Source organism: Mauremys reevesii, linkage group 1 (assembly GCF_016161935.1).
Source record: "Mauremys reevesii isolate NIE-2019 linkage group 1, ASM1616193v1, whole genome shotgun sequence".
Classification (NCBI taxonomy): Eukaryota; Metazoa; Chordata; order Testudines; family Geoemydidae; genus Mauremys; species Mauremys reevesii.
This window is the reverse complement of record NC_052623.1, coordinates 160,667,415-160,693,388: the sequence shown is the minus strand read 5'-3', so window position 1 is coordinate 160,693,388 and position 25,974 is coordinate 160,667,415. Positions and strand designations below refer to the sequence as shown.

The following is a 25,974-nucleotide window of genomic DNA, read 5'->3' as shown; positions in this document are numbered from 1 at the left end:
GCCAAAAAATCTTACCACGATATATCAAACTTGCTTTGATCCACCGGAGTGTGCAGCCCCGCCCCCCGGAGAACTGCTTTACTGCATTATATCCGAATTCGTGTTATATCGGGTCGCGTTATATCAGGGTAGAGGTGTAATAGAATTCTAATTTACGTGAGTTCTTCTAAAAGAGAAGGAAAGTTTACATTAGTAAGCCAAGCTTTCCTTAATCTAGCAGTGCCAGTAATGGAAATATGATATTTCCATTCACCAAGGAAGCCATGTAAGGAGAGGGGAGAATATTCAATAACTAAAAAAGATAACCACATAAGAAGCTCAACTTAAAATGTAATAAGGAATAGCAAACAAAATTCCAAGCAGGGTAGGAGAAAAAAATTAAATGAGCATTTCCTTAATAAGAAATTGTAGACAGGAGAAAAATTGCAAAACCAAGTGATAAACTGTATTTATTTTACACCTATCACTTCCTTCCTTTAACTATCTCTACTATTTATTTCCAAACCTTTACAACAGTTTCAGATAGGTTCTGTGTTACAATAAAAAGAACCTGCCACTAAAATGTTAGCTCCTTTTCCTCTTAATGTGGAATGTCACTCAAATTATCCTGGTCTGAGGTCTAGGACTAAAATATTTAGTCCTGTTTCAGTAACATTGATATTTCATGAATCACCAGGGCTAGAAACAGCTACTTTCTCCCAAACGGGACCTGTAAAATATCTTAGGCACAAACTTGCCAATACTTACATACTTGGCTTAACTTTAAGAACATGAGTAGTCCTATATGAAGTCAATAAGATTACTTGTATGCTTTAAGTTAAGCAAGTGTTGAAGTATTTGCAGGATCAGGGCCTAAACATTGTATCAACATAAGAACATAAGAATGGCCGTACTGGGTCAGACCAAAGGTCCATTCAGCCCAGTATCATGTCTACTGAGAGTGGCCAATGCCAGGTGCCCCAGAGGGAGTGAACCTAACAGGTAATGATCAAGTGTTCTCTCTCCTGCCGTCCATCACCACCCTCTGACAAACAGAGACTAGGGACACCATTCCTTACCCATCCTGGCTAATAGCCATTAACGGACTTAACCTCCATGAATTTATCTAGTTCTCTTTTAAACCCTGTTATAGTCCTAGCCTTCACAACCTCCTCAGGCAAGGAGTTCCACAAGTTGACTGTGCACTGTGTGAAGAAGAACTTCCTTTTATTTGTTTTAAACCTGCTGCCTATTAATTTCATTTGGTGGCCCCTAGTATTTATATTATGGGAACAAGTAAATAACTTTTCCTTATTCACTTTCTCCACATCACTCATGATTTTATATACCTCTATCATATCCCCCCTTAGTCTCCTCTTTTCCAAGCTGAAAAGTCCTAACCTCTTTAATCTCTCCATCATATGGGACCTATTCTAAACCCCTAATCATTTTAGATGCCCTTCTCTGAATCTTTTCTAATGCCAGTATAGCTTTTTTGAGATTAGGAGACCACTTCTGTACGCAGTATTCAAGATGGATTTATATAAGAGCAATAAAATATTCTCTGTTTTATTCTCTATCCCCTTTTTAATGATTCCTAACATCCTGTTTGCTTTTTTGACTGCCGCTGCACACTGCGTGGATGTCGTCAGAGAACTATCCACGATGACTCCATGATCTTTTTCCTGATTAGTTGTAGCTAAATTAGCCCCCATCATATTATATGTATAGTTGGGATTATTTTTCTCAATGTGCATTACTTTACATTTATCCACATTAAATTTCATTTGCCATTTTGTTGCCCAATCACTTAGTTTTGTGAGATCTTTTTGAAGTTCTTCACAGTCTACTTTGGTCTTAACTATCTTGAGCAGTTTAGTATCATCTGCAAACTTTGCCACCTCACTTTTGACCCTTTTCTCCAGATCATTTATGAATAAGGTGAATAGGATTGGTCCTAGGACTGACCCTTGGGGAACACCATTAGTAACTCAACATGGAGGAGTTAGTGTTATTATGAGAACCTTAAATTTATATTGTCTGAATTTTGTGCAGTCAAATTTGCAATTTTAACACTGTATTAACATAGCATTTTGTGGTTAGTTCCTTCTTATTTTGTTTTTCTATAAAGGAAAAAAAAACATAGCTGAAGCACTTAGATTTTGCAACTGTTTTTGTGCTGTTCCACTCAATCACTGAAGATGCACAAAAACTTGCTATAGCACTGTACACTAGTGCAATTTTTTTGTGTGCAACTCCACACTGCCATGGTCTATGAAGTTAGTAAAACCGCTAAAGAAGCAGGTGAAAATGTCATTTTAATTCCTTTATAACATCATAATTTCAAAACTATTTTTGATGCTAAGAATTAGTTTCCAACAGAGAAGCTGTGTTTTGGTTTGGTACTGCTCTTAAGGACTTTGAGGACTATAAGATCCAAGGTTCACCTTCCTGCGAAGAATTGGGCATAGACCACTGCCGCAGTTAAGATACAGACTTCAGTGAACAATGGTCTGATACATTATGGGAAATTACTGAGAATTTTTCTTCTCATTTGTGTACACTCCATTTTAAACTAATAATGTGAAAGAGTCCAAAGATATACCCCGATCCTGTAATCACTTAAACAAATGAGTAACTTTATCCATGTGAGGAGTCCCACTGAGTTCAACCAGTGGTTACACATACTGTATACAGCAAATAAAATGGACTTGGAGTTAGAAATCATAAACTCTGAGTTCAGAAAAAAAGGTATTTTCTACACAAAGTACGCAGAAAAATATGTTTATTCAAAACAGTGTAACAGAGCTTTCAATTAAATAAGAATAATACAGGGCTATGGTACCTAGCTTTTTTCTGTGTAATTTCCTTATTTGGTTTTATTCTTCTTTACCTGTTTCTGCCTCCTCTGATTCCTTTGATTCCTCCTCCTTCTCCTCTAAACTAGTATTTACTGTTGGGAGAAAAACATGAAATCTGAGGTACATTTAATAAAATAATAGCGCTTGAAATCTTTTTAATTCATTCATTCATTGTAGTAATACTTTATCCTGGAAAATATAATGCAGGCTCCTTACATATACTGTCTAGTTCGTTATTAGGAGTGGGCCTAAGTGGAGTGCTTTAGAAAATTTTACTCTTTTTAGAAGATAGGCATATATGGGATAAAATAAAATCCCAAACTGTTTTAAATTTACAGTCTACTTACTGTATTCACATTACCAAAGGAAAGACTCTATGGTAAATGAATGAGGACATAAATATGTAACCCATACTCATAGTCTTAGGTTCATCAACAGAATGCTGTAGGACTTAAATGGACTGATTCCGTTCATTACAAAAAATACTAATTACTGAGGTGTGGGCTGCTCAATCAATATTTCATTATTAGAGAACATTCATCAATAAAGTAATAATGAGGACTAAAAATTACAAGTACATTCAGCATCATCACATTCTGTATATTAGGGGCCAAATTCTTCATGGACATAACTCTGCTGAAATCAAAGAACTTAGCTCTATGTGTTTAGGGTATGTTTCAGCATATTTTCAAGCCATTTAATTGTCTTTCTGGCTCCTGTTGTCAGTTTTGCACTTTATGTTAACATGAAATGGATTGATGAAAAACTGAGAATCAAACACTTGATGGTTGGAAACATCAGAATAAAAGTTTACAAATCTGGATATGTTTTAATATATGCAGTCCATATTTTAAGTAGGCAGAGATTTACTCATAAAATATGGCTTAACACAGGCCTCATTTTACAATACCTTCTAATAATTTTGATAAATAATTGGAAATATTTTTAAAAAAATACTGAAAATTCAGAAACTATACTTAAAACATCCAAACATTAAAAAGCAATAACTTCATTTTCAAAGCTAGTTTTTCTTTTAATCATTCATTTAGCTTTCTGAATGAGTGTGTGCAAGTATCACCAATAGGATCAAGCCTCCAAATCCATATGTAGATTTAAAATGTCCAAAGTTCTGGTGTCGGTTAGCTCTGGCGTTCCATTTAGTGTACTACAAAGATCAGACCCATCAATAGTAATGATATTTCTTTTCTTCAGAACAAAGCTTTGTGTGATAAGTGATATAGTTTGAAGTCCTGTATGTCAGTTTCACTTTCTAACTAAACAAATTTTACATTAATATAAAAGGTTTGTTTCATTATCTCTTAGGGCGTTTTGGTTCTGTTTTGTTTTTTCATTCCAGTGAGGAGAACATTCCTCTCATTGGGGGCAGGGTGGGGAGCTTCACTCTGAGGGGCTAAATTTTGTGAGGCATGTCAGCCCGGCCTCTAATTTTTGTACACACAACTTTCAAATATCCATTATGTGCAAACAATAATGCACATAAACTTGAGTATAGAAAATTAAAAGCCACCTAGTGAAGATTTGGAGCCTTATGAAAAACAAGAGTTTACTATCTTTTCAGAATGATAATGTGCCCCTACACAGTAACACATTTTCAGCTAGTTGACATGCACCATTTTAGATGACCAACTATAATCACTCATTCCTCTCTTTCTTCCTCACCCTGATCCACTTGATCTTCTTTGCCCCCTTCCTCCTCTTCTTCTCCCTCCTTAGATGGGAATAGATCTTCAGTGGGCTCTGTAGCTTCAGCAGGAGGTTCCCCAACCTCAACAGGTTCCTCAGCAACAGGTTCCTCAGCAACTGAAAGGGGAGAAAAGGAGATATAGGTCAACCTATGAGGGGGAAGAAGAACTTTATAGAACTGCTCATTGCCATTATTTTTATTCTTAAGTAACAGCTAACATCTTAGGCCCAATCCTGTAGCCTTTGCTCATGTGAGTAGTCCCACTGACTTCCTGGGGAATGCTTATAGAGGGGTTGCAGTATCAAGCCCTGAATCAGATTATAATAATTTCTCTAATGTTACAGGCTTCCCGGGACAGTTGTCTCTGTTACTAATACCACATTATATCAAATGGAAGTATACTCAGCATGCATTCTGCTGCATATGAATGTGCTGCAATAAGATGAACCTTCACACTTTTACTTGTCGCTAATATCCAGCATCTTGTAAGCTGACAAAAAGTACAACTCTCTTATTATAACATATGCAAATTAATCAGGCAGAAACAGTTTGGGGAATTTTGTGGGGAAGGAGTTTCCAACAGTTCATCGGGACAAACCTGCAGTTTCTGGTATCTCTTCTGCTGCTGGAGGCTCTTCAGGAGGTGGTGGTTTTTCAACCCCTGGTGTCCACAGAGTTAATTTAGTAATATTTTTTGCTTTCCATTTTGGAATAATTGACTGAGATTCCTCCTCTTCCTCTTCTTCCCCTTTATCCTAAAAAACAAACAAACATAAAAAATCTAGCATCACAATTGGGAATGTGAAGGTAATGACTATGAGCCTGTTTGCATGTATTGAAATCTCTTTTTACCCTGAGTTTGAAATGGTAACAATATAGCCCTTTGGAGTACGGTGCCAATATGTAACAACAACTGAACAACATTAACAGACACAAACTTTAGAAGAGAGAGAAAACCATTCTAAGCTAGAAAACTTGGAGGCAGTTATAATGTTGGTCTCAAAATTAAAGAAAAAAATGCTAGTTTCCTTTCTTTCTTATGCTTAGATTCAGGCAACAAAGAGCCTTATTCCTTAATCATTCTGCAACTCTCAGAAGGGCTGGGTCTAACGGCAGTACCTACAGACACTGGGCTGTTCCATTTCCCCAGTGCCACAAAAGGGATGGAAAGGAGAGAAGGCAGGATCATTATCTGCCTCCTTTCCACATCAGCCTACACCATAGGTCTGGCACATAGGGAGTTCACGGAGGCATTCTGCACCCCAGAGGGAGAATGCATCCTGCTTCTCCCAGTGAGGTTATATAGCTCTCTGCCCCAACCCCTTTCAGAAACAGACAAGAAAGAGTGCACACAATACAAAATTGCTCTCTGCTTCACAAGGCTGTGCAGTCTGTGCTCAGGTAAGACCCATGGAGCTTATGAAGAATGTAGTATTGTACATGAGCTTTTGTGCTCTCAATATCAGCCCTTCTGTCATCTTCTTTACAAATAAGAATGATTTATTTTATACAAAAGTGGGAGAGTTTAAATAATAGACTAGCTAGCTGTATTGAAAGCTAACTTTTCTTAAACTAATTTTATTTGAAAATGAGTCGTGTACTACAACTATTTCAACTACTGCAAACAAGCAAAGTTTGGACTGTTAATTCTCATTACTATAATGCTTGGTACGTATGTGGGCAGCTAGCCCTCCTCACTGCTTGCACCACTCTAGCTACACTGCTTGATCGGAGAGCTAGCATGGGAATGTCTACCTCAGCTAGAACTATAATACTCCATTATAGTAATGAGTATTATTTACTGTGACCAACAGTAACTAATAATCACAGGATTCACTTGAGAGTAATTGCTATAGTTAAGGGCTAAGACTGTCAAAAGTGAGTGCTTAAAGTTAGGCTTCTAAGTTCACATTTAGACACCTACATAAATGGCCTAATTTTCAAAAGTATCAAGCATCCATCAGCTCCTGCTGAAGTCAGAGGGAGCTGCTGTGTGCTCAGCACTTGTAAAAGTCGGGCTACTTATATTCAGGTATCCAAATATGGAGTTAAGTGCCTAATTTTAGGTGCCCATTTTGCAAAGGTATAATGTCCTCAGGCAACACCCCCAACAGTGCACCTCTTCACTTTCCAAATATGGTTCAGGTTCTTACAGGCCATAACTGAGCCCTAATTTTTAATGCATCTCAATCAGCACCAGTTAGATTTAAGAACTGAGGGTATGTCTACACTGGAGCTGGAGGTATATTTCCTAGCTCAGACAGACATATCTGTGCTAGCTCTGATCAAGCTAGCATGCTAAAAATAGTGTAGCCACAGAGGTACGAGTGGCAGCAGGGGAGCCAACCAAACCCAATCACCTCTGAAATGCTTGGTACGTATGTGGGCAGTTAGCCCTCCTGACTGCTTGCACCACTCTGGCTACACTGCTTGATCGGAGAGCTAGCATGGGAATGTCTACCTCAGCTAGAAATTACAGTCCCAGCTCCAGTATAGACATACACCTAAGGGGCAAATCTTAGCACACACAAAGTAGCCAGGCCAGGTGCTGGGAAGATGCAGGGGGAGTGGGAAAGGGGGAGATACTTTCCTCCTCTCCTCCCAGACATAATGAGCAGCTGTGAAGCCACTGTCTGCAAGAGCCCTGAGTTCTCCCAACATGGACTTCTAGCAGCAGAGACGCTGGCTTTGGCACACCCACCACCACACACTGTTCTTTACGGATCTGATGTGGAGCTGCAAGTTGTTCCTTTTTTATAGAAATCTGAGAGCACTGGCCTAAAGAAATTGATATTGCTCATACTTCTTGGGTGGCTGAAGGTTTCATCATGTCACACACACAAATCTTCCATTATAACCATATACACTTCCTCATATCTTACTGCTTACAAATATACTTGGGATGAATATTCTCTTTCCTAGTGCTTTGTCTAACAATATCTAAACCAGGGGTAGGCAACCTGCGGCATGCAAGCTGATTTTCAGTGGCACTCACACTGCCCGGGTCCTGGCCACCAGTCCAGGGGGCTCTGCATTTTAATTTAATTTTAAATGAAGCTTCTTAAACATTTTGAAAACCTTATTTACTTTACATACAACAATAGTTTAGTTATATATTATAGACTTATAGAAAGAGACCTTCTAAAAATGTTGAAATGTGTTACTGGCACGCGAAACCTTAAATTAGAGTGAATAAATGAAGACTCGGCACACCACTTCCAAAAGGTTGCTGACCCCTGATCTAAACATTTCAAAATGTAATTGCAGTATTTTTACAGAAAAAGAGGAAACACCCATAATTATTTTTCATTTAAGGAGGGAAATACAGTTTGATTAAGAAATAGAAGTAAAACAAAGCCAAAGCATATGTTTTACATCTTAGTAGCTGTTTACCAAAACATGCAATAAAATAGAAATAATAATCATTTCAGTTATAAAATGCTTATATTTTTAAGGTCTCAACAAACAAAAACAACTGGAGTTAAATTTTACAGGTTAAGCAAAAGTTTCCCATTCAAACTGATATTATGAAGGGATACTGTTTCCCACACTCCTTTTTTTGTTTTTGTTTACATGCAGGTAAACCATGCAGCAGAAATACTTCATGCAAACCCAGAGAGCATCTCTGTTACACTAGGCTCCATGAAGAGAAAGCGTTTAGTGGTGTGTGGGTTCCCATACACTGGAACAGAAGGCAGTTTTTTGCTGCCCTTTCTCTTGTCCATGGGTTGTATTAGCTGAGCAAATCAATGAAAGAGAAGAAATAAATGTGAACTAGATTGACACCACATTAACTGTAGAAAGATGGAAAAATTAGGAAGACCCTTTTTGAAAAAAGAAAGATTACAAATCGCCCAAAGCTTTCATTTAGGTGAGACTACATTTGAAATAATTGTTTCACTGGAAGTTTTGAAATAGCATGTAATAGACTAAGATCTGGCATGTCAGGCAATATAGAAAAAGAGCAAGTTCTGAACTAAATGCAGCATGTTTGTTATCTTGAAACCAAAATACTAAGCTAAAAATATATTTGTAATCAGAGAGGGAGGGAGGGCCCCAGGGGGAGCCCCAGCCCCCAGGCCCCCCCCCCCCCCCCCCCCAGGCCCCCCCCGCTCCCCCGGGGCTCCCCCGGGGGGCCCCCTCCGGGCGGGGGCCGCAGCTGCGCTGCGCTGCGCCGCTTCTGCTTCGGCTTGGCCGGGCCGCGGGCGCCGGCCGGGCGGGCCCGCCTGGACCGCTGGCGAATTACCGCTGAAACCGCCGCCGACCGCGCCCGCCGCAGGGCGGCGGCGCGGCCGGGCGGCGGGGGGCCTGCTTTCTGGCCGCCTGGGCTGTGGCCTGAAGACCTGCCCCGGAGCCCCTCCGCCCCCCCGCCCGCCCCGGACCGCGGCGGGCGCGCGCGCGGCGGGTCCGTCCGCGGCGGGGGGGGGGGCCCCGGTCGGCGGGGGCGGCGGCGGCGTCCCGGACGGAAGGGCCCCCCGCCGCCGAAGACCCCGGGCCCCCGGAATCCTCTGGGCGGCCCTGTTTGTAATAACAGCTAGGCATTATTATTTTTATTATATAACTAGAGTATTTAGGTCAGGTAGCCAGAAACAGGTCTGAAAAACCACACTCAAAAGCAAGAAGAAAAATCATTCCCTAATACTATTCACCCACAGCTCTTATTGAAATCAATGGGAGTTGTGGGTACTTAGTACCTCATAGGATCAGGACAATAATAGACCACATTTGAAAAAGTAGTTTCAATTGTGGCTCTAAATTTGCACCTGTAATTTTTCACTAAATTTTAGAATTACTTAGTACTATATTTTTATTTTCCAGTCTTCTGTAATGGAGTGCTAAAATATATTATACTGTTCAGCCACTAAGGGGCATGGTGTGTAAAATACCTTATTTAAAGGAAGCTCAACTATACCGAGCACAGCATTAAGAGATCTTATGATGACCACATCTGGTGTATATAAGCAAGCTCTGAAGCCAATATATATCTGGTACAGGGACATGACATCTTCAAAATAAAGGCCAAAGTCAATCAAAACTCTGTCTGGCTTTTTGTATTGCAGAAGCTAGCACATTTCAGTGAAAGCAGGATCATACCTCAAATCAATGGCAAAACTTCTAGTGTCTGCAATAGGAGCAGCAATGGGGCCTTCATGTGTCAGGGTTTGCACAGCACAGTAGCCGGACAAGTTTTTTTTATTGACTCTGGTGCTTAGAAAAACACATTCTAAAGCTGTTGGACCAGTGGTGAGCTTGAGCCGGTTCGCACCGGTTCGCGCGATCCGGTTGTTAAATTTAGCAGCCCTTTTAGAACCGGTTGTTCCAGGACAACCAGTTCTATAAGGGCTGCTAAATTTAACAAAAGCTCCAGCCCAAGCTCACTTCCCCCTCCTCTCCTGCTCCGCCCCCTTTCTCCTCCCCCTCCCCTGCTTCCCGCGAATCAGATGTTCGCGGGAAGCCTGAACAAGCAGGCAGGCAGGCAGGTAAGCTGGTGCGAGGGGGGGAGGCGCGGCAGGGCTCGGCTCCTGCCCCGGGGTCCGGCCGGGCGGCGCGGTGGGGCGCGGCGGGGCTCGGCTCCTGCCCCGGGGTCCAGCGCGGCGGGGCTCAGCTCCTGCCCCGGGGTCCGGCCGGGCAGCGCGGTGCGGCGCGGCGGGATTCGGCTCCTGCCCCGGGTCCGCCCGGGAGTCGGGCGCGGCGGGCTCTGGCTCCTGCCCCGGGGTCCGCGCGGCGGGAGTCGCCCTGCCCCGGGTCCGGCGAGCGGCTCGGCTCCTGCCGGCCGGGCTCCGCCGGGCGCCAGTCGTGGTCCTGGCGGAGTGGACCCGGTCCCGGCTCCAGGCAGTGTGGTAAGGGGGCCGGGAGGGGGTGGGGTGTGGGGGGGTAGATAGGGGTCAGGGCGGTCAGAGAGCAGGGAACAGGGTGACTGAACGGGGGCAAGGGTCCCGGGGAACAGTCAGGAAAGAGCAGGGTTGGATGAGGTGGTGGGGGCACTCAGGGACAGAGAGAAGGGGTGGTTGGATGGGGTAGGGGTCCTGGGGGGCCATTGAGAATGAGAGGAGGGGTTGGGTGGGGCGGCAAGGGGCAGTCAGGGGACAGGGAAGGGGGGGATGGGTCAGGGGTCCCAGGGGGTGTGTGTCAAGGAACATGAGGGGTTGGATGGGGCACAACCCCCCCCCCCCCTCCCCCGGGGAGGAGGGAACCAGTTGTTAATATTTTGGCAGCTCATCACTGTGTTGGACTTTTTAAATATACAGTACCTATAATGAGCTAGGCAGACTACGTTTGAATAGGCTGACCTGACTTGCTGAGTTTCTAACATTTGGTATAGTCTGTATTATATTATTATTTACCTGATCTAAATGTGTGTATTCACCATGCTGTTCACACCCAATATCAAAGACATACTTCCCACGACCTATTGGCTGTACAAAGAGAAATAAAAAGTTAGCAAGACTTTAAAGCTAGAAAACTTTGAAGGAGTAAATGAAAAATACAAATGATCACTTAACACTGTACTATGTAATTTACACAATATTAAATAAAAATACAATGAGAAAAGTAAACTTTGGAGAAACTTTGCATCATCATTGATTCATTTATATCTGTTACATTTATGGTTCAAAGAATACTGTGCAAAATGGGAAACCTGGTTTAATTTTTCAATGTAAAGACAACAACATGCGTTATTTTTTCAAATTCAAATAGCATTTTCCAACATACTTACATTTCCATTCACAAACTTGCCCTGGTATCTGTGGTTTAGTTGAATAAGTTCAGCTGCTCCTTCCTGTTGCCCATTTACCCAGCCACCAACATATTTAGAGCCAGTCTCTGCATAGAGGTATGTACCTTGCCCGTGCCTGAGAGGCAAATAATAATTGTATTTTATATTACTGTAAATTAAAAGCGCAGGATTTCTTTGCAATTTTAATTCATTAAACATATGATTAAAACAAATGCCACATTAATCCATATTTCCAACCCAAAGAACATCTTCATACATTCATGCTCATCTGCCTTCTGTGTCTGGCTCTATTTAAATCAGCTGATGTCTTACTGCAGGCTTTCCTCCCATTCCAAACTGGATTTAGTTGCCAAAGCCCTCCCACAGCTCTCTCTTTCAAAAGGACAACCACAACTCTGAAGACAACATTTTTTAAACTTCATCAAGAAACTTGAAAGTTCACTGTAATAATGAAACAAACCTATAGTGGTTAAGCCATTCTCCAGTGTAGGTATCTCCATTCATGTAGTAGTAAACTCCATTGCCATGTCTTTGGTCTCCCACCCATTCTCCTGCAATGGACGTGACAAAAACAGAGTGAGATGTGATCAATTTTACTTGTCATAGAAGTCAGCCTTTAGAATGATCATCTAGACATCTAGTCGACTTTTTATGTGAATGAAGAATATACAGTATTAGAAAATGAAAATGTAAACTCAGACAATGTAAATTCTGTAACTGAATTCAATGAGAGCAGAAGCAAGCTCTACCTCAGTAATCTTCAACTTCTGTGTGAACAGTAAAGATAGCTTATCAGGCTTGTATATCAGTGTAGTCTCTTCACACTCCACAGTAAATTAAATTAGAAAAGTACTGGCATTCCCTGACAAAAAGCAGGCCACCATTTGTCACTATATCATTATTGATATTACTAGTACAGTATTTCTAACTGATGGAAAGATTTGACATGTCAGTAGAAAAGCCATGAGCATGCACAGATTCAGAGGATGTGCTAAACTATTCTCTTATTGAGAATCAGTAGGGCTTTAGGCTTCTAGAAAGGGCAGGGAGAATGTTCTGGACCATAAAACTAATCAGTGCAAAACAGCATCTACTTGGCCAGTTGAGAGCTAGAGAATTAGAATTAGCCAGCTGTAGTCTACTATGCCGCTTTGGAGCAGTCTGAGAACTAAAGGTATTGGGGGGAGGGGGGACTGATAGCAGTCAGATCTGTGTTCTTGGGGAACTAGGGCACAGTATCCAGCCTGACTGACTCATGAAAGATACCCGCCCCCACCAGCCTCTGCTTATATTAAAACCCATCAGAGAAAAGACTTGCAGAGAGCAATGAAGGGTGGATGGGAGACACACCTAAACCCGTCCTGACAAGGGTGACAAGATTAAGACATCTCCATTAGCATACAGAATGAAAAACAGACAACTCCCTTAGCCTCATCTGCATAAAAGATGAGACAGGGAAACATCTCAATTTGCATACAGAATGGAGAACAGAAAATCGCACTGAACTCTGGGACCAGAAAAGCAGGGACGCACTGCATCATGGGAATCTCTGCTCCAGATGTTAATGAACCTATGCCTGCACAAACCCAGCTCAGCAATTATCAGACCAATTCTAGTAATGAATCCTTGATTAATATCCAAAATACTAAAGCAGACTAGTTGCATTGTGAACTCCTTGGAAGAAAACACCACCCATAGCCAAGAGTAATCCGCTCCTATTGTCTAGCCTAAAGAAAACCCTTGAGTCATCAGTTTACTCATAAACAAATCTGGTGTTCTCCCTTGAACCATTGTATTTTCTCTACATTAATCCCTACTCACCCTCCAGTAAGTGTTCTGATGCTTAGATCCAAACTATGCATCAGTTCCACTGGGACTCCATCCTCTCCTGACTGATCATGCTGGGGGCTCTGCCTGTCTCCAGCACTCAAGACCCTGAGCTACCACTATCACCTGGGAACCCCAACCCATTCAAGCCTCGTGGAGTGGGTGAGATCACCCCTCTTTCTCTCTCTCTTTTTTCCTTTCTACCTTAGGTATTAACCTTTAATAATGTATGTTATGTTGGCTTAGGCTCTCCTTGTGTAGTTATCACTATCATTCAATAAATAACTTTTATGGTTAAGCTGGTTGCTTCTCTCTCTTGCTAAACTTTACTCTTTTGTGTTTTTAGCTTCCCCCATTCACTCTGCAGCAATGCTTCTTTTACCTAAGCTAAAGATCCCCGCAGCACCCAAAATACTGTGGGGTTTGCTCATCAAATAGGTTACTGCCAGTACAATTGTGATGTAAGAGTGTGGACAGGGATGTGCTGAATCTGGGACACATAAGGGTGACAGCTTGAAAGTACTGCTTGACCCAGTCCATGGAGCCCACGGGCATATAAGGGGAGGCAGTTTAAAAGTGCTGCTTCATCCAACCAGTTCTGGGGCTGGAAAAACTCAGCCCTAGGGAACCTGGGTCCTGCAGGATAGCTCCATTGGGAGGAGACTTGCAGAAGGGAGAAGTAGAGCTCCAAATAAAAACACAAGTAACACAAGCAGTGCATTAATAGAATTACAGAACCCCCCCCCAACCCTCCCAAAAAAGTAACCCGAATAAATAAGCATACCCCAAAGTAACGGGGAAATCTGGTAACAGGACACAGTGTAGAGCTGACAATATATAGCCATGGATGACAGATTACAGCATAACTCTTTGGTCTTGAAGCTGGATATCCGCGTGTGCATTACTTTACTTTTAGGTGTGATGGAAGAAGAAAGGCCTATCAGCAGTGTTCTCACTAGTGAGGTGGTTTTGCACCTCTGTTCAGCTATTGTGCTCTTGGTTACTCATGACTGAAAGATTACTTGCTATCAGGTGAATGTTTCTGCCATACAGAATTTCCATATGCTGACTATCTCTGCCCCAAACGCTCTTTATCTTGTGTTCTCTTGTTGGTTTAGTTAAAATGCAATAATTTTGTTGTCTGAACTACGCAATGTCATCTCATTGCTTAATTGATGATTTAAAGAACAGGATGAGAAGGCTTATTTAAAGTCACAGACCTAGCCACAAGGCTGCTCTAATTTAGATTAACTAGACCGTCCCTAGGGACTATTCTGCCAGCCAAGTATCAGTGGAACACACTCCACCTTTTCAACCATGCCTTTTGCCTTCAGGAAATTTCCAACATGCTACCACACAGGAGGAATCCTCAGATTCCCCTTTAGAATAGTTTAAAGGTCACTTGTTTTCTGCTTTGGCCATGTCATCATACAGCAGGCCATACAGGTCCTCAGTCTAATCAGCACTGTCTCGCACTCGTCCCTTCTCTTCCCTCCCTTCTTTCCTCATTCTGACCCCTTTGTTCTGCCTCTCATCCTCTTTTCTCTCTTCCCTGTGGCAGGCTCTCAGCCTCTTTCCTTACTTGGTTGGGCTCCAATCACTTTTTCCCCTCCTCACTCTCTGCCCCTCTCTACACAAACTTACATAGTTGCCTGCTATTTCTTTTACTCCAAACACATTCTTCCATTTATTCTCACCTAGTATCATGCTTACATACATACCTTTATTTACATTATAGTGGACAGTGCAAGCTACGTAACTTGTGGCACTGGCTGTCCCCACCTCCCACACCATAAATTTTATAGTGTCTTATAGTTTTATTTTGTAGTGTGGGATATATATTTGGTTATGTCAAGGGACCCTTCCTCCAAAATCTAAAAGTGGACCTTAGGGTATGTACCAGTAGATTAGCACTCATTTGCCAAAGCCTGGTATCACTTATTCAGGGGCCTAACACTGAAGGGAGGAGGTTGCTGAATCTTGAACATAGGCTTTCTTTCCCCAAAATATTAATTTAGTCATTGATTTAGATAATGGCATAGAGAGTACACTTATAAAGTTTGCAGACAAACTGGAGAAATGGTCTGAAGTAAATAGGATGAAATTCAATAAGGACAAATGCAAAGTTCTCCACTTAGGAAGGAACAATCAGTTGCACACATACAAAATGGAAAATGACTGCCTAGGAAGGAGTACTGTGGAAAGGGATCTGGGGGTCATAGTGGACCACAAGCTAAATATGAGTCAACAGTGTAACACTGTTGCAAAAAAAGCAAACATCATTCTGGGATGTATTAGCAGGAGTGTTGTAAGCAAGACACAAGAAGTAATACTTCCACTCTACTCCATGCTGATTAGGCCTCAACTGGAGTACTGTGTCTGGTTCTGGGCATCATATTTCAGGAAAGATGTGGATAAATTGGAGAGAGTCCAGAGAAGAGCAACAAAAATTATTAAAGGTCTAGAAAACATGATCTATGAGGGAAAATTGAAAAAAATGGGTTTGTTTAGTCTGGAAAAGAGAAGACTGAGAGGGGACATGATAACAGTTTTCAAGTACATAAAAGGTTGTTACAAAGAAGAGGGAGAAAAACTGTTTTTCTTAACCTCTGAGAATAGGACAAGAAGCAATGGGTTTAAATTGCAGCAAGGGAGATTGAGGTTGGACATTACGAAAAACTTCGTAACTATCAGGGTGGTTAAGCACTGGAATAAATTGCCTAGGAAGGTTCTGGAATCTCCATCACTGGATGTTTTTAAGAGCAGGTTGGACAAACACCTGTCAGGGATGGTCTAGATAATACTTAGTTCTGCCATGAGTGCAGGGGGCTGGACTAGATGACCTCTCAAGGTCCCTTCCACTTCTATGATTCTTGAAGTTAAATGGGTGTTAGCAAAACCAAATAAAGCAGGGCTTTTGTGATGTGGTGTATGTGCCCCATCTTGATCATGTGAACCAGAATGTAAACATCTTCACTAGCCAGAAAAGAGGAAACTCAAGCTTAAAGACTGTCTGAGCTGCCAAACTTGGAGGGAAGTGCTGGCAGCTGTGGCTAGTTAAGCAGTACAGACATCCAAAATGGGAAGAAATCATAGCCTCATTTGTCTTTTTCTTACTCAGGGGACAGGAGGATCTGGGGAATTATTTGGCTGCCTTGTACACAGAACGTTATGCTGCCAAGAGACTCTGATCACAGTCAGAACTGAATTTTGTTTCCTCAAACTAGGCCTTGACTGAAGGAAGCTGCTGCCCTGGGTTCTTTGTGGACACCTGGAGTAAGTGGGAGGAAACTACCCTGTGTTTGATTTGTTTCATTTGCCCTGTGACCAAAGATAGCTACTCTGTGCCTGTTTTATTTTCACCTTGCAGAGCCTGGAATATTGTTGTTCTTATTCCTTTTGTGAGACCTGTCTTGAGCAGGGCAGTCACCTCTCCCAACCCAATGGGGTGGCTGGTAGTCTTAACTCAATGTTCACTGTACTGACCCTTCAGATTATCACCATTTCACTAGCTCTCCAGTAAATATAGTCTTCTGGCCTTCACAAGATTTAAATTTCTAACACAGGCCAAACCCCCTACCTTTCAGGCTTTCTTTGCACATCACAAAGCAGCAAAAAAAAAAAGAGCATAAGGCAAATTATATTCCTTTTCAGGTCACCTTGAAAATCTGAGACAATTTACACACATCGGATGGAAGAATAGGGTGGGACTATTTCAGAGTGTCTTATACAGTAGCTGAAATAATCTTTTAACAGGTTCTAAAGAACCTAAGCCAAAACCAGTAACTGAGCATTCAGATTTTCAGGTACTGTGCAACAGGAGCTGGGTGGCTCAGAACACCTGGAAATCAGTTCACTCATTTAGGGGCATAAATATGGATGTAGGTGCCTAAAATTAAGCACTTAAGTTTAAAAACTTTGTCTTTGGTTCTGACCTCCTCTTTCAAAGCTGATGGTATAGCATATAACATTATTGAAAAAAATGAATAAAAAATGTCAACAATCAGATCAACCTCCTGATGTTTTGCAGAGACAGCATTAGTCCTCAAATTAAATGTCATCCTGGAAAGGAACTCTCTGAAGATGCTTAATGAAGCAGCTGGAGTCTGACTTATCTGTCTCCTCATATTTCAGGGAAGACAGTGAAGAGAATCAGACCGAATCAGTCATTCCTAGTACTAAAATGTGGGGAAATATTCTGTATGAGCTTCTGTTTCAAGAGCTGGACTAATGATATTCTGCTCTTCTGTCTTATGAGATTCTATAAGTACAGTATCTTGCTTAAACTGTTGCATTTCCTTGACATTGCTACCATAAAGGAAAAAAGTGCATTCCTAAAATAATCTGCTATTTGTAAAAGATTGTAATGACCCTTCAGATTAATCTTGAGAATTCTGTTCAGGGCACAGATCTAGATCAAGCTAAATTAAATAATTCTGTACAAGAAGCCTAAAAGAGCATCTGGGGATGGAAGGAGAACTGCTGACACATGCTAATTTCAACAGAATGACATTGATTTCTGTGGAAGTGAGGAGCCTAAATAACTTTGTGGATTGGGCCTATGCAACTTAGTTTTATGGTGGTTGGTTTTTTTGTGGGGGTTCCTATCATATTAAAGATAGGTGCAGACAGAAAGTAAGGGAGTCACAATGACATCAGTCAATATTTCTTTCCTTAGAGTGGAAAATATAATACAAAGACTGCACTAGTAAAATATAGTTTGAACTCATTTTAGGAGTATTTTAGCCTCAGAAAGCAAACCATGAGGTACTTAAGTAATTATTCCTCAGTGAGCAAACAATCTAACGTAGCTTTCCTAGTGCATGAATCAGGCCAAAAGACACTGCCATAAACAAATTAATTTAACTTATGTCCGTGCAAGTCGCTTTATTCTTCTTGCACTTCTGCTGACATCCATTTCTTCTACACTGCAAGATGCATCAGTGTGAATCTAATCTTCCCATGCCTTCCAATCCATAGTCTGATGAAAGCAGTTCAGCGATGCTCCTTGGCGAATGCTTAATCACAAGTCAGATATAATGCCTACATTTGGAGGTGGTGCTTCTACTAAGTAGCAGATTTCTTATCTACCTATATTATATAAAGCTTTCTTCTCCTGGATCTCTCACTTTTCCTGAACTGCACACTTATAGAGGTGTACAGAGGAGGGAAAAGACTCTTGCTACTCCCAGAAGCAGAAGCTGCATTAGGATATTTATCATAGTGACTCAAACTGTGGACCACGGAGTATCTACTAGTTGTCCATAGAGAAGTAGTGGGTCACTTGGTGTTAACTCACCATATATACCCTGTGGGGACAGGGGTGGCTCTAAATATTTTGCCGCCCCAAGCACGGAGGGTCCGCTGGAGCCGCGGGACCAGCGGACCCTCCGCAGGCACGCCTGCGGGAGGTCCACCGAAGCCGTGGGACCAGTGAACCCTCCACAGGCAAGCCGCCGAAGGCACCCTGCCTGCTGCCCTTGCGGCAACCAGCAGAGCGCCCCCCGCCGCTTGCCACCCCAGGCACGCGCATGAAGCGCTGGTGCCTGGAGCCGCCCCTGTGTGGGGGTTACTATATACCCTGTGGGGGTTACTATCATATTGAAGATAGGTGCAGATATATATATATGGACTTCTCCCTCGCTGTTTGCAATGTCACCAATAAAGATAAATAAATAAATGTTCTCTCAACAGGTAAACGCTTTTTTTTATAGTAAGCTTTAAAGGCTGGATTCTTCAGTCTAAGCTCTCCGGCCACAGATTCCCCTTGGAAAATTTTGGGGGAATCTCTGCCAGTATAGAGTTCTGCTCAGAAGTGCAAGTAGGCTGGTATGCTCAGTACCCGATACCAGCAAGATATTTATAGCTGGTATGGTGTACCGGGAAGACACAGAAGGAGCCAGTGGCCCCATGGCTCTTCTCTGGTGTGGCTGTACTGCCCCCAGCCCCACCCCCTGTCCTTCCACTGACCTGTCTCTCCTCTGGCTCCATCTGTACAACAGCAGCTCTGCCGGAGGACAGGACTGGGGAGCCAGGCTGGGAGCAGTACAGCAGCCCCGCCAGAGGACAGGACTGGGGGGCAAAGCTGGGGGCAGTACAGCAGCCATGCCAGAGGACAGGACTTGGCGCGAGGCTGGGGGTGGTACAGCAGCTGCACCAGAGGAGCCGCCCACACCGGGCTGGCCAGCGGCCCCATGTTCTGCTCCATTCCTGAAGTCTCTGGTGCAACAGGAGGAGGACAAAGCACCCCCCACCACCACCATCAGGTAACATGGGTGGATCATGGGGAGAGCGTGGGGCCTGTGGGTGGGGACGGGGCTGGGAGGAGTCACATGGAGGGTAATGTGCCTCCCCATTAGCTGCTGCCCTCTCCACCCCCCATACCAGTAAGAAATGGATTTTACCTGCACCACTGATTCTGCCACATCTTATCCTAGTTCTGCTGACGGTATTCCATTTGGTATACGGGGATGGAGACAAGTCAAGGGAGGGAGCCATGTCCAGAAAGATAGGAGATGGATTCTCTGCCAACAGGGTAAATTTAAACTGCTTTCTTGAGGGTTTAACTTACACCAACTCTAGGTGGCTGAGAAACGGTGAGCTGTGATAAGCTCCTCCTTAGCCTCCACTCTCCACTGCTGTGCTTGGATGCAGTGGAGAACTGAATGCTATATTTTTACAATGCTCAGAACCTATAGCTCTTTGAAACGATCTGAAAATGTTCTGGACTGAACTTGACTGTCTGTCAGCATAATCCCTACATGTCAATGAATATTCTTGTGATGTTCTTGGGTTGTTGTTTTTAACATAACTTATACTCTCTTCTACTCTGATTCTAACTAAGAAGGTGAAGAATTTGCTCAACACTAAATATAATGAAGCATTCCACTTGATCAGATGATTTGGCAGGAATAAACTGTTGCCAAAAACTTCAATCTACTCTTCTCCTAACATCTGTGGTGAGGCAGGAATGAAGAGGGAAAAAAGAATTTTGGGACAATTTTGTGGACTGAGGCAATAATATGCTGCCTGGCTCATTGTTTCCCACAATTCCACTGAAGCACCTCATCTTCTCAAATATTTAAATCTTCATAATTATGTTCAACAACAAAAGATGCACATTTTACCTTCATATTTTGATCCATCTGGATACATAAAAACGCCTTGACCATGCTTTTTGTTGTCAAAGAATTCTCCAATGTAGCGAGCACCATTTTTAAATCTGTAGGTCCCCTGCAATATATTTGGTGTAGATATAGTACTTTGAATTAAAAGAATAATGAAGTGCCTAAACTAATGGAACTGCTGAAACACATGCATGGCTTTCAAAATAATCCTCTATAATTATCTTACCCGCCCATTTCTCAGACCATTAGCATACTCTCCTTCATATGTATCGCCATTGGGTAACCGTGCTCTTCCATGTCCATGTCGTTCACCTGCTGCATTGCGTTCACCTTCATATTCCTATTTAAATGGAATAAGCCATTCAACAGTTAAGAGGCAGGGGTTCTGAGCTGAATCCAATATGAGTACAAAGAGGAAGCCAATTGTTTGTTCTGAACAGCTCCTTTTCTTCCTGAGTCCCAGGATGGCACCTGGCCAAGAAATCTATTGGTAACTGTGGCAAGTATCTTGTACCAACCCACCAGATCCTACCTGGTACCCAAAGGTGTCTTCTGCCTGCAAACTACTGAAATTTGTTGGGGGCTGGATTCTTGCTGCACAAACTGCAGCAAGTTGAAACAGACACTACATACCATAGTAAAATGGCAGGACTTCACTCAAGTCCTTTTTATCTCTACAACCCCATTGAATGCAGTAGCTTAGCAACTCTTTGAGGCTGAGTATCACTAATGTATATACTCAAGAAAATAGCAACTAAGGACATCATTGTATTTATAAGATTATTTCTTATTTTTAAAAAACATTTTGTTTGAGATACACATCTCATAGCTTTGAGAATCCCAATGTAACAGTGATTATTTTTGTTTAGTTTCCCCAGACTTTAATACTACAAATCCAATATCCTGTGTGATCCTAGTCCATGGCTCTGCTCCTACTCTGATTGACATGAGCGGCACACCTTCTGTTAACTTTGATTAGAGCAGAATTGACCTTTAAAATATGTAACAGTGAGTAATTACAAATTCAGTTCTTTTTGGGGTGACAAAACTAAAGGTATGTTGGTGTAATTGTGTCTAATGGGTGCTTTTTCAGTAATATTCCACATAGTTATGGACTGGGGCTGTGTCAGGGGAAAAAGAGGATTCACAGATTCAAAGGGACCATTAGGATCATCTGGTCTGACCCCCATATAGCACAAGCCATAAAACTTCTCCCAAATAAATCCTAGAGCAGATCTTTTAGAAAAACATCCTATCTTGATTTTAAAATTATCAGGACCCTTTGTAAGTTGTTCCAATGGTTATTTACTCTCGCTGTTAAAAACGTATGTCTTATTTCCAGCCTGAATTTATCTAGCTACAACTTTCAGCCGCTGGGTCCTGTTATACTTTTCTCTGCTAGACTGAAGAGCCCATTATTAAAAAATTTGTTCCCCAGGAGGATACTGACAGACTATACTCAGGTCACCCTTTAACCTTGGCGCACAGACACAACCAGCCCCCGCCCCCAGGCACCTAGGTTAACAGTGCAGCCAGTGCCTGGTGGCTGGCAATGGCGGGCAGCTCTGGGGTAGCTGGTCCCAGCTGTTCTGCACCAGGCTGCCCCGCTGCACGCGGGCTCTGGAGGGAGGCTCGCCGAGGGCCCGGGAAAAGGGGGCTGGCAGCCAGCGCGGCCTGGACGGCTCCCGGGCACAGCTCGGTGGGGGGGCTGCCCCGGTGCTGGGCTGGGGGCATCAGCTCCGCCGCCCGCCCGGCGCCGCGGCTCTAAGGGGCGGGTGCGGCGGGGCCCGGCCGCGTGGGGCGCGGGGACGCGGGGCAGGCGCTAGCGGGGCGAGGGGTGACCCCGGCCCGGGGCGGGGGAGGGGGCAGCGCTGGGCCCCGGGCCCCGGAGGAGCCGGCGGCCGCGGCCCGCACTGACCCCCAAGTCGTTCTCCGCCTCCTCCTCGAACTCCTCCGAGCCCAGGTCCGACATGGTCCGGCCGGGCCCCGCGGCGTTTCCGTCACCATGGGAACCGCCGGCCCGGGCGGAGGGAGGCGCGCGCCGTCACCCTAGCAACACGCACAGGCCCCGCCCCCTTGCCGCCCTGAGGCGCGTGCTGCTGTCCCGGGTCCTGGAGCGGGGCGCCCCGCCCAGCCAATAGGCTGCAGCGTCGCGCTCGGGCCGGAGAGGGCGCGACGAGCGCGCACAGAGCAGCGCCCAAGGGCGCAGTCCCGGGCACACGAGGGGCCGGCACGGGGCGAGTCTGGCACACAGGGGATACAGGGCAGGCAGGGTAGGGTGACCACTGACCAGATGCAGGGCCGGCTCCAGACCCCAGCGCTTGCGTGCTTGGGGCGGCGTCCCAGCGGGAGGGCGGCAGGCGGCTCCCGTGGACCTCCTGCCGACGTGCCTGCGGAGGGTCCGCTGGTCCCGCAGCTTCAGTGGAGCATCCGCAGGGGCGCCTGCGGGAGGTCCACCGGAGCAGCGGGACCGGCAACCGCCAGAGCGCCCCCTGCGGCGTGCCCCCCTGCTTGGGGCTGCGCAATTCCTAGAGCCGCCCCTGACCAGATGTCCCGATTCTATAGAGGCAGTCCCGATTTTTGGGTCTTTTTCTTATATAGGCACCTATACAGGGTTGGCTCTACCTTTTTTGCTGCCCCAAGAGGTGAAGCAAAGAAAAAACGGGAGGGGGGAGCACAGCAGTGCTGCCAGAGAAGAAAAATGAAAAAGCTGTCGCAGAACTGCCGCCAAAGAAGAAAAAAAGAAAATGCTGCCACCAAAGTGCTGCTGAAGAAGAAAAAAAGAAAAAGCTGCTGCTGAAGTGCCACCAAAGAAGGTGGGGAAAAAATGGAGTGCCGCCCTAGGAACGGACAGAGTGCCGCCCCTTCAGATTTGCTGCCCCAGGCACCTGCTTCCTTAGCTGGTGCCTAGACCCGGCCCTGCTCCTATAACCTCCCACCCACATCCCGATTTTTCACACTTGCTGCCTGGTCACCCTAATACAGGGAGCGATTGTAAGGCACAGAGCAGGACACAAGGCACAGAGAAAGTAGCACCCACTGACATGAGGGGTGCGTGCAAGTTGTGGGATGATAGATACAATGCAGGGTATGGCATGCACAGGGCACATTCAGCCTGGTGCACATATGGCATAGCGCTGAGCACAAAGGGAATCACTACAGCGTGTGGTTTAGCTTGGCAATGATGGAAGAAGGCCTGATGTGCCATTGCTTTATTCGTCCAACAAATATAAGGTACAAGTCAAAATTCCAAATTTCTACACTTCTAAGTGTGTGGCTTGTGTCTGACTCTAAACTTTGCCAGAGTACGCCATGTTCAGATTTTCATTTTATGATTACGGTAGAGAGCGACTTCAGCTACACAACTCTAACAAGAGTTTTGGTTTGGACTCATCTCTAGATCAGCGCACAACCAAGGGTACATAATGTATGACCACTCCTTACTTCACAAAGGACAAGTGTGGTAGGCCTTTTTTCCTATTAGAAAATGAAAATGACCACATCCCAATAAATAGAAACCTCCTTCCTCATACCTTTGTTTGTTTGGTTGGTTGTTTTTTGGTTGTTTTTGTTTGAGTTTCTTTAAAGGAATGTTGGGCCTCGATATGATTGGTGTGATGACTGAAGTCCTTCATGGAAATGCAATTATGATAACGTAGATAAACATATTCAATAGTGCATAGGTTATCTTTATTAAATATTTACTTTCCCCAGAAATAACTCCTTTCTTTACACCTAGGACTTCTTTTTTTCTAGTGTGTACAATTAATGTCATGAGCCTGTCTAAATAAATGCTTCAAATGTTCACAAATCTTTTTCTGTCATGCATACTGAGTGTTCCCAGTAATTCAAATAGTTTGGTCTTGGACCTGTAAATAATATTTTAAATTTAAACTATTGCTAGGTCCAATTTTCTTTCATTTGGATATAGTGGTGTTCAGAAATTCCAGTTCATAGATTTTTATCTGCTTGTTATATCTTATGACTTTTGCTTATTGTCAAGGTTTCCTCCCCCACTCTGAACTTTAGGGTACAGATGTGGGGACCTCCATGGACCCTTCTGAGCTTAATTCCTAGCTTAGATCTGGTAACACTGCCACCAGCCAGAAATCAGTGTCTGGCACACTTTCTGTCTCCCCAAAACCTTCCCTGAGGAACACAGATCCAAACCCCTTAGATCTTAACACAAGGAGAAATTAACCATTTCCCCCTCCTTTCCCCCACCAACTCCTGGTGAGTCCAGACCCAATTCCCTGGATCTTACAACAAAGAAAAATCAATCAGGTTCTTAAAAAAGAAAGTTTTTAATTAAAGAAAAGGAAAGGTAAAAATCATCCATGTAAAATCAGAATGGAAAATACTTTACAGGGTACTTAAATTTAGATAGCCCAGAGAAAACACCCTCTAGCCTCAGGATCAAAGTAACAGCAAACAGAGGTAAAATCCTCTCAGCAAAAAGGAACATTTACAGGTTGAGAAAACAAACATAAGACTAACACGCCTTGCCTGTGCTACTTACAAGTCTGAAACATAAGACTGATTCAGAAAGATTTGGAGAGCCTGGATTGATGTCTGGTCCCTCTCAGTCCCGAGAGGGAACAACCCCCAAAACAAAGAGTACAAAACAAAGAACTCCCTCCACCAAGATTTGAAAGTATGTTGTCCCCCTATTGGTCTTCTGGTCAGGTGTCAGCCAGGTTTACTGAGCTTCTTAACCCTTTACAGGTAAAAGAGACATTAACCCTTAACTATCTGTTTATGACACTTATAAATGAGTCTTGTTCATCAGGACAACAGAACTGGCCCTCTTGTGGACAGCTGAGTAAATCTTATTGGAAACGGTGTATGCTTTCAAATCGAAGCCAGAGATCTTATGGTAAACATACCAATGTGCTGGCATGTCTGAAATCCATCAAGAAAGATGCAGCTAACTTGGCAGTACTCATAGTAAGGAGAATTTAGGCACAAAAGAATTTGTGTGTGCCTTGACTAGCATCAAAAGAAGGGTGTTTCCATGGGAATACAATAAAAGAGTACATTGATAATAACCTGTACGTCTGCTTTATTATTCATGTACATCAAGGGAGTGAGATGTGCAGTGTTGGTGACACTAGTCTAGATATCAAGCAACAAATATCAAAAGAAGAAAACAACATACATAACATTGAAAAGATCTGGAAAAGTAGCATGATTGGCACAGACAAAAGGATGAATGTTTAACACCAGCATCATGTCTATACTCCTTTATGGAGTAGAGTCACAGAAAACTACCCCTGAAACTGATAAGAAGATAACTTCATTCTAAAGTAAATGGATGTGGGAGATCTTCAGAGTCCACTGGAAAGAGTTTCTTGCAACACCAGAAATTCTCAGTGGAGGAAATCAATTTAAAGCATCAAATATGAACATAAAAACGGCCATCCTGGGGCAGACCAAAGGTCCATCTAGCCCAGTATCCGGTCTTCCAACAGTGGCCAATGCCAGGTGCTTCAGAGGAAATGAATAGAACAGGTAATCATCAAGTGATCCATCCCCTATCACCCATTCCCAGCTGCTGGCAAACAGAAGATAGGGACACCATCCCTGCCCATTCTGGCTAATAGCCATTGATGGACCTATCCTCCATGAATTTATCTAGTTCTTTTTTGAACCCTATTATAGTCTTGACCTTCACAACATCCTCTGGCAAAGAGTTCCACAGGTTGACTGTGTGTTGTATGAAAAAATACTTCCTTT

At 43.6% G+C, this 25,974-nt stretch overlaps 1 protein-coding gene across 2 annotated transcripts; it reads right to left on the bottom strand.

Moving 5' to 3' along the window:
• Positions 1–2,747: 2,747 nt before the first annotated feature.
• On the bottom strand, positions 2,748–22,311 carry RSPH1 (radial spoke head component 1). Of its 2 annotated transcripts, XM_039523367.1 has the most exons (9): positions 22,157–22,311; positions 20,465–20,578; positions 20,239–20,344; positions 11,745–11,835; positions 11,264–11,399; positions 10,890–10,961; positions 5,144–5,300; positions 4,521–4,661; positions 2,748–2,932 (listed from the first exon to the last, which is right to left on the bottom strand). In XM_039523367.1, exons 1-9 carry the CDS (start codon positions 22,208–22,210, stop codon positions 2,859–2,861), a joined length of 945 nt encoding a protein of 314 aa, XP_039379301.1. In that variant the 5' UTR covers positions 22,211–22,311; the 3' UTR covers positions 2,748–2,858. The 2 variants fall into 2 exon arrangements, with proteins under 2 accessions (XP_039379301.1, XP_039379310.1); XM_039523376.1 differs by lacking the exons at positions 20,239–20,344; positions 20,465–20,578; positions 22,157–22,311 and adding an exon at positions 19,516–20,051.
• Positions 22,312–25,974: the final 3,663 nt, after the last annotated feature.

What these genes read in the sequence shown, in the direction of transcription:
- RSPH1 (XM_039523367.1), bottom strand. Translation starts at nt 22,210, where the DNA reads ATGTCGGACCTGGGCTCGGAGGAGTTCGAGGAGGAGGCGGAGAACGAC. An exon ending in AGGCGGAGAACGACTTGGGG is followed by an intron (nt 20,579 to 22,156) that starts GTCAGTGCGGGC and finishes CCATTTAAATAG; the next exon opens with GAATATGAAGGTGAACGCAA. An exon ending in ATGGTCTGAGAAATGGGCGG is followed by an intron (nt 20,345 to 20,464) that starts GTAAGATAATTA and finishes AATATATTGCAG; the next exon opens with GGGACCTACAGATTTAAAAA.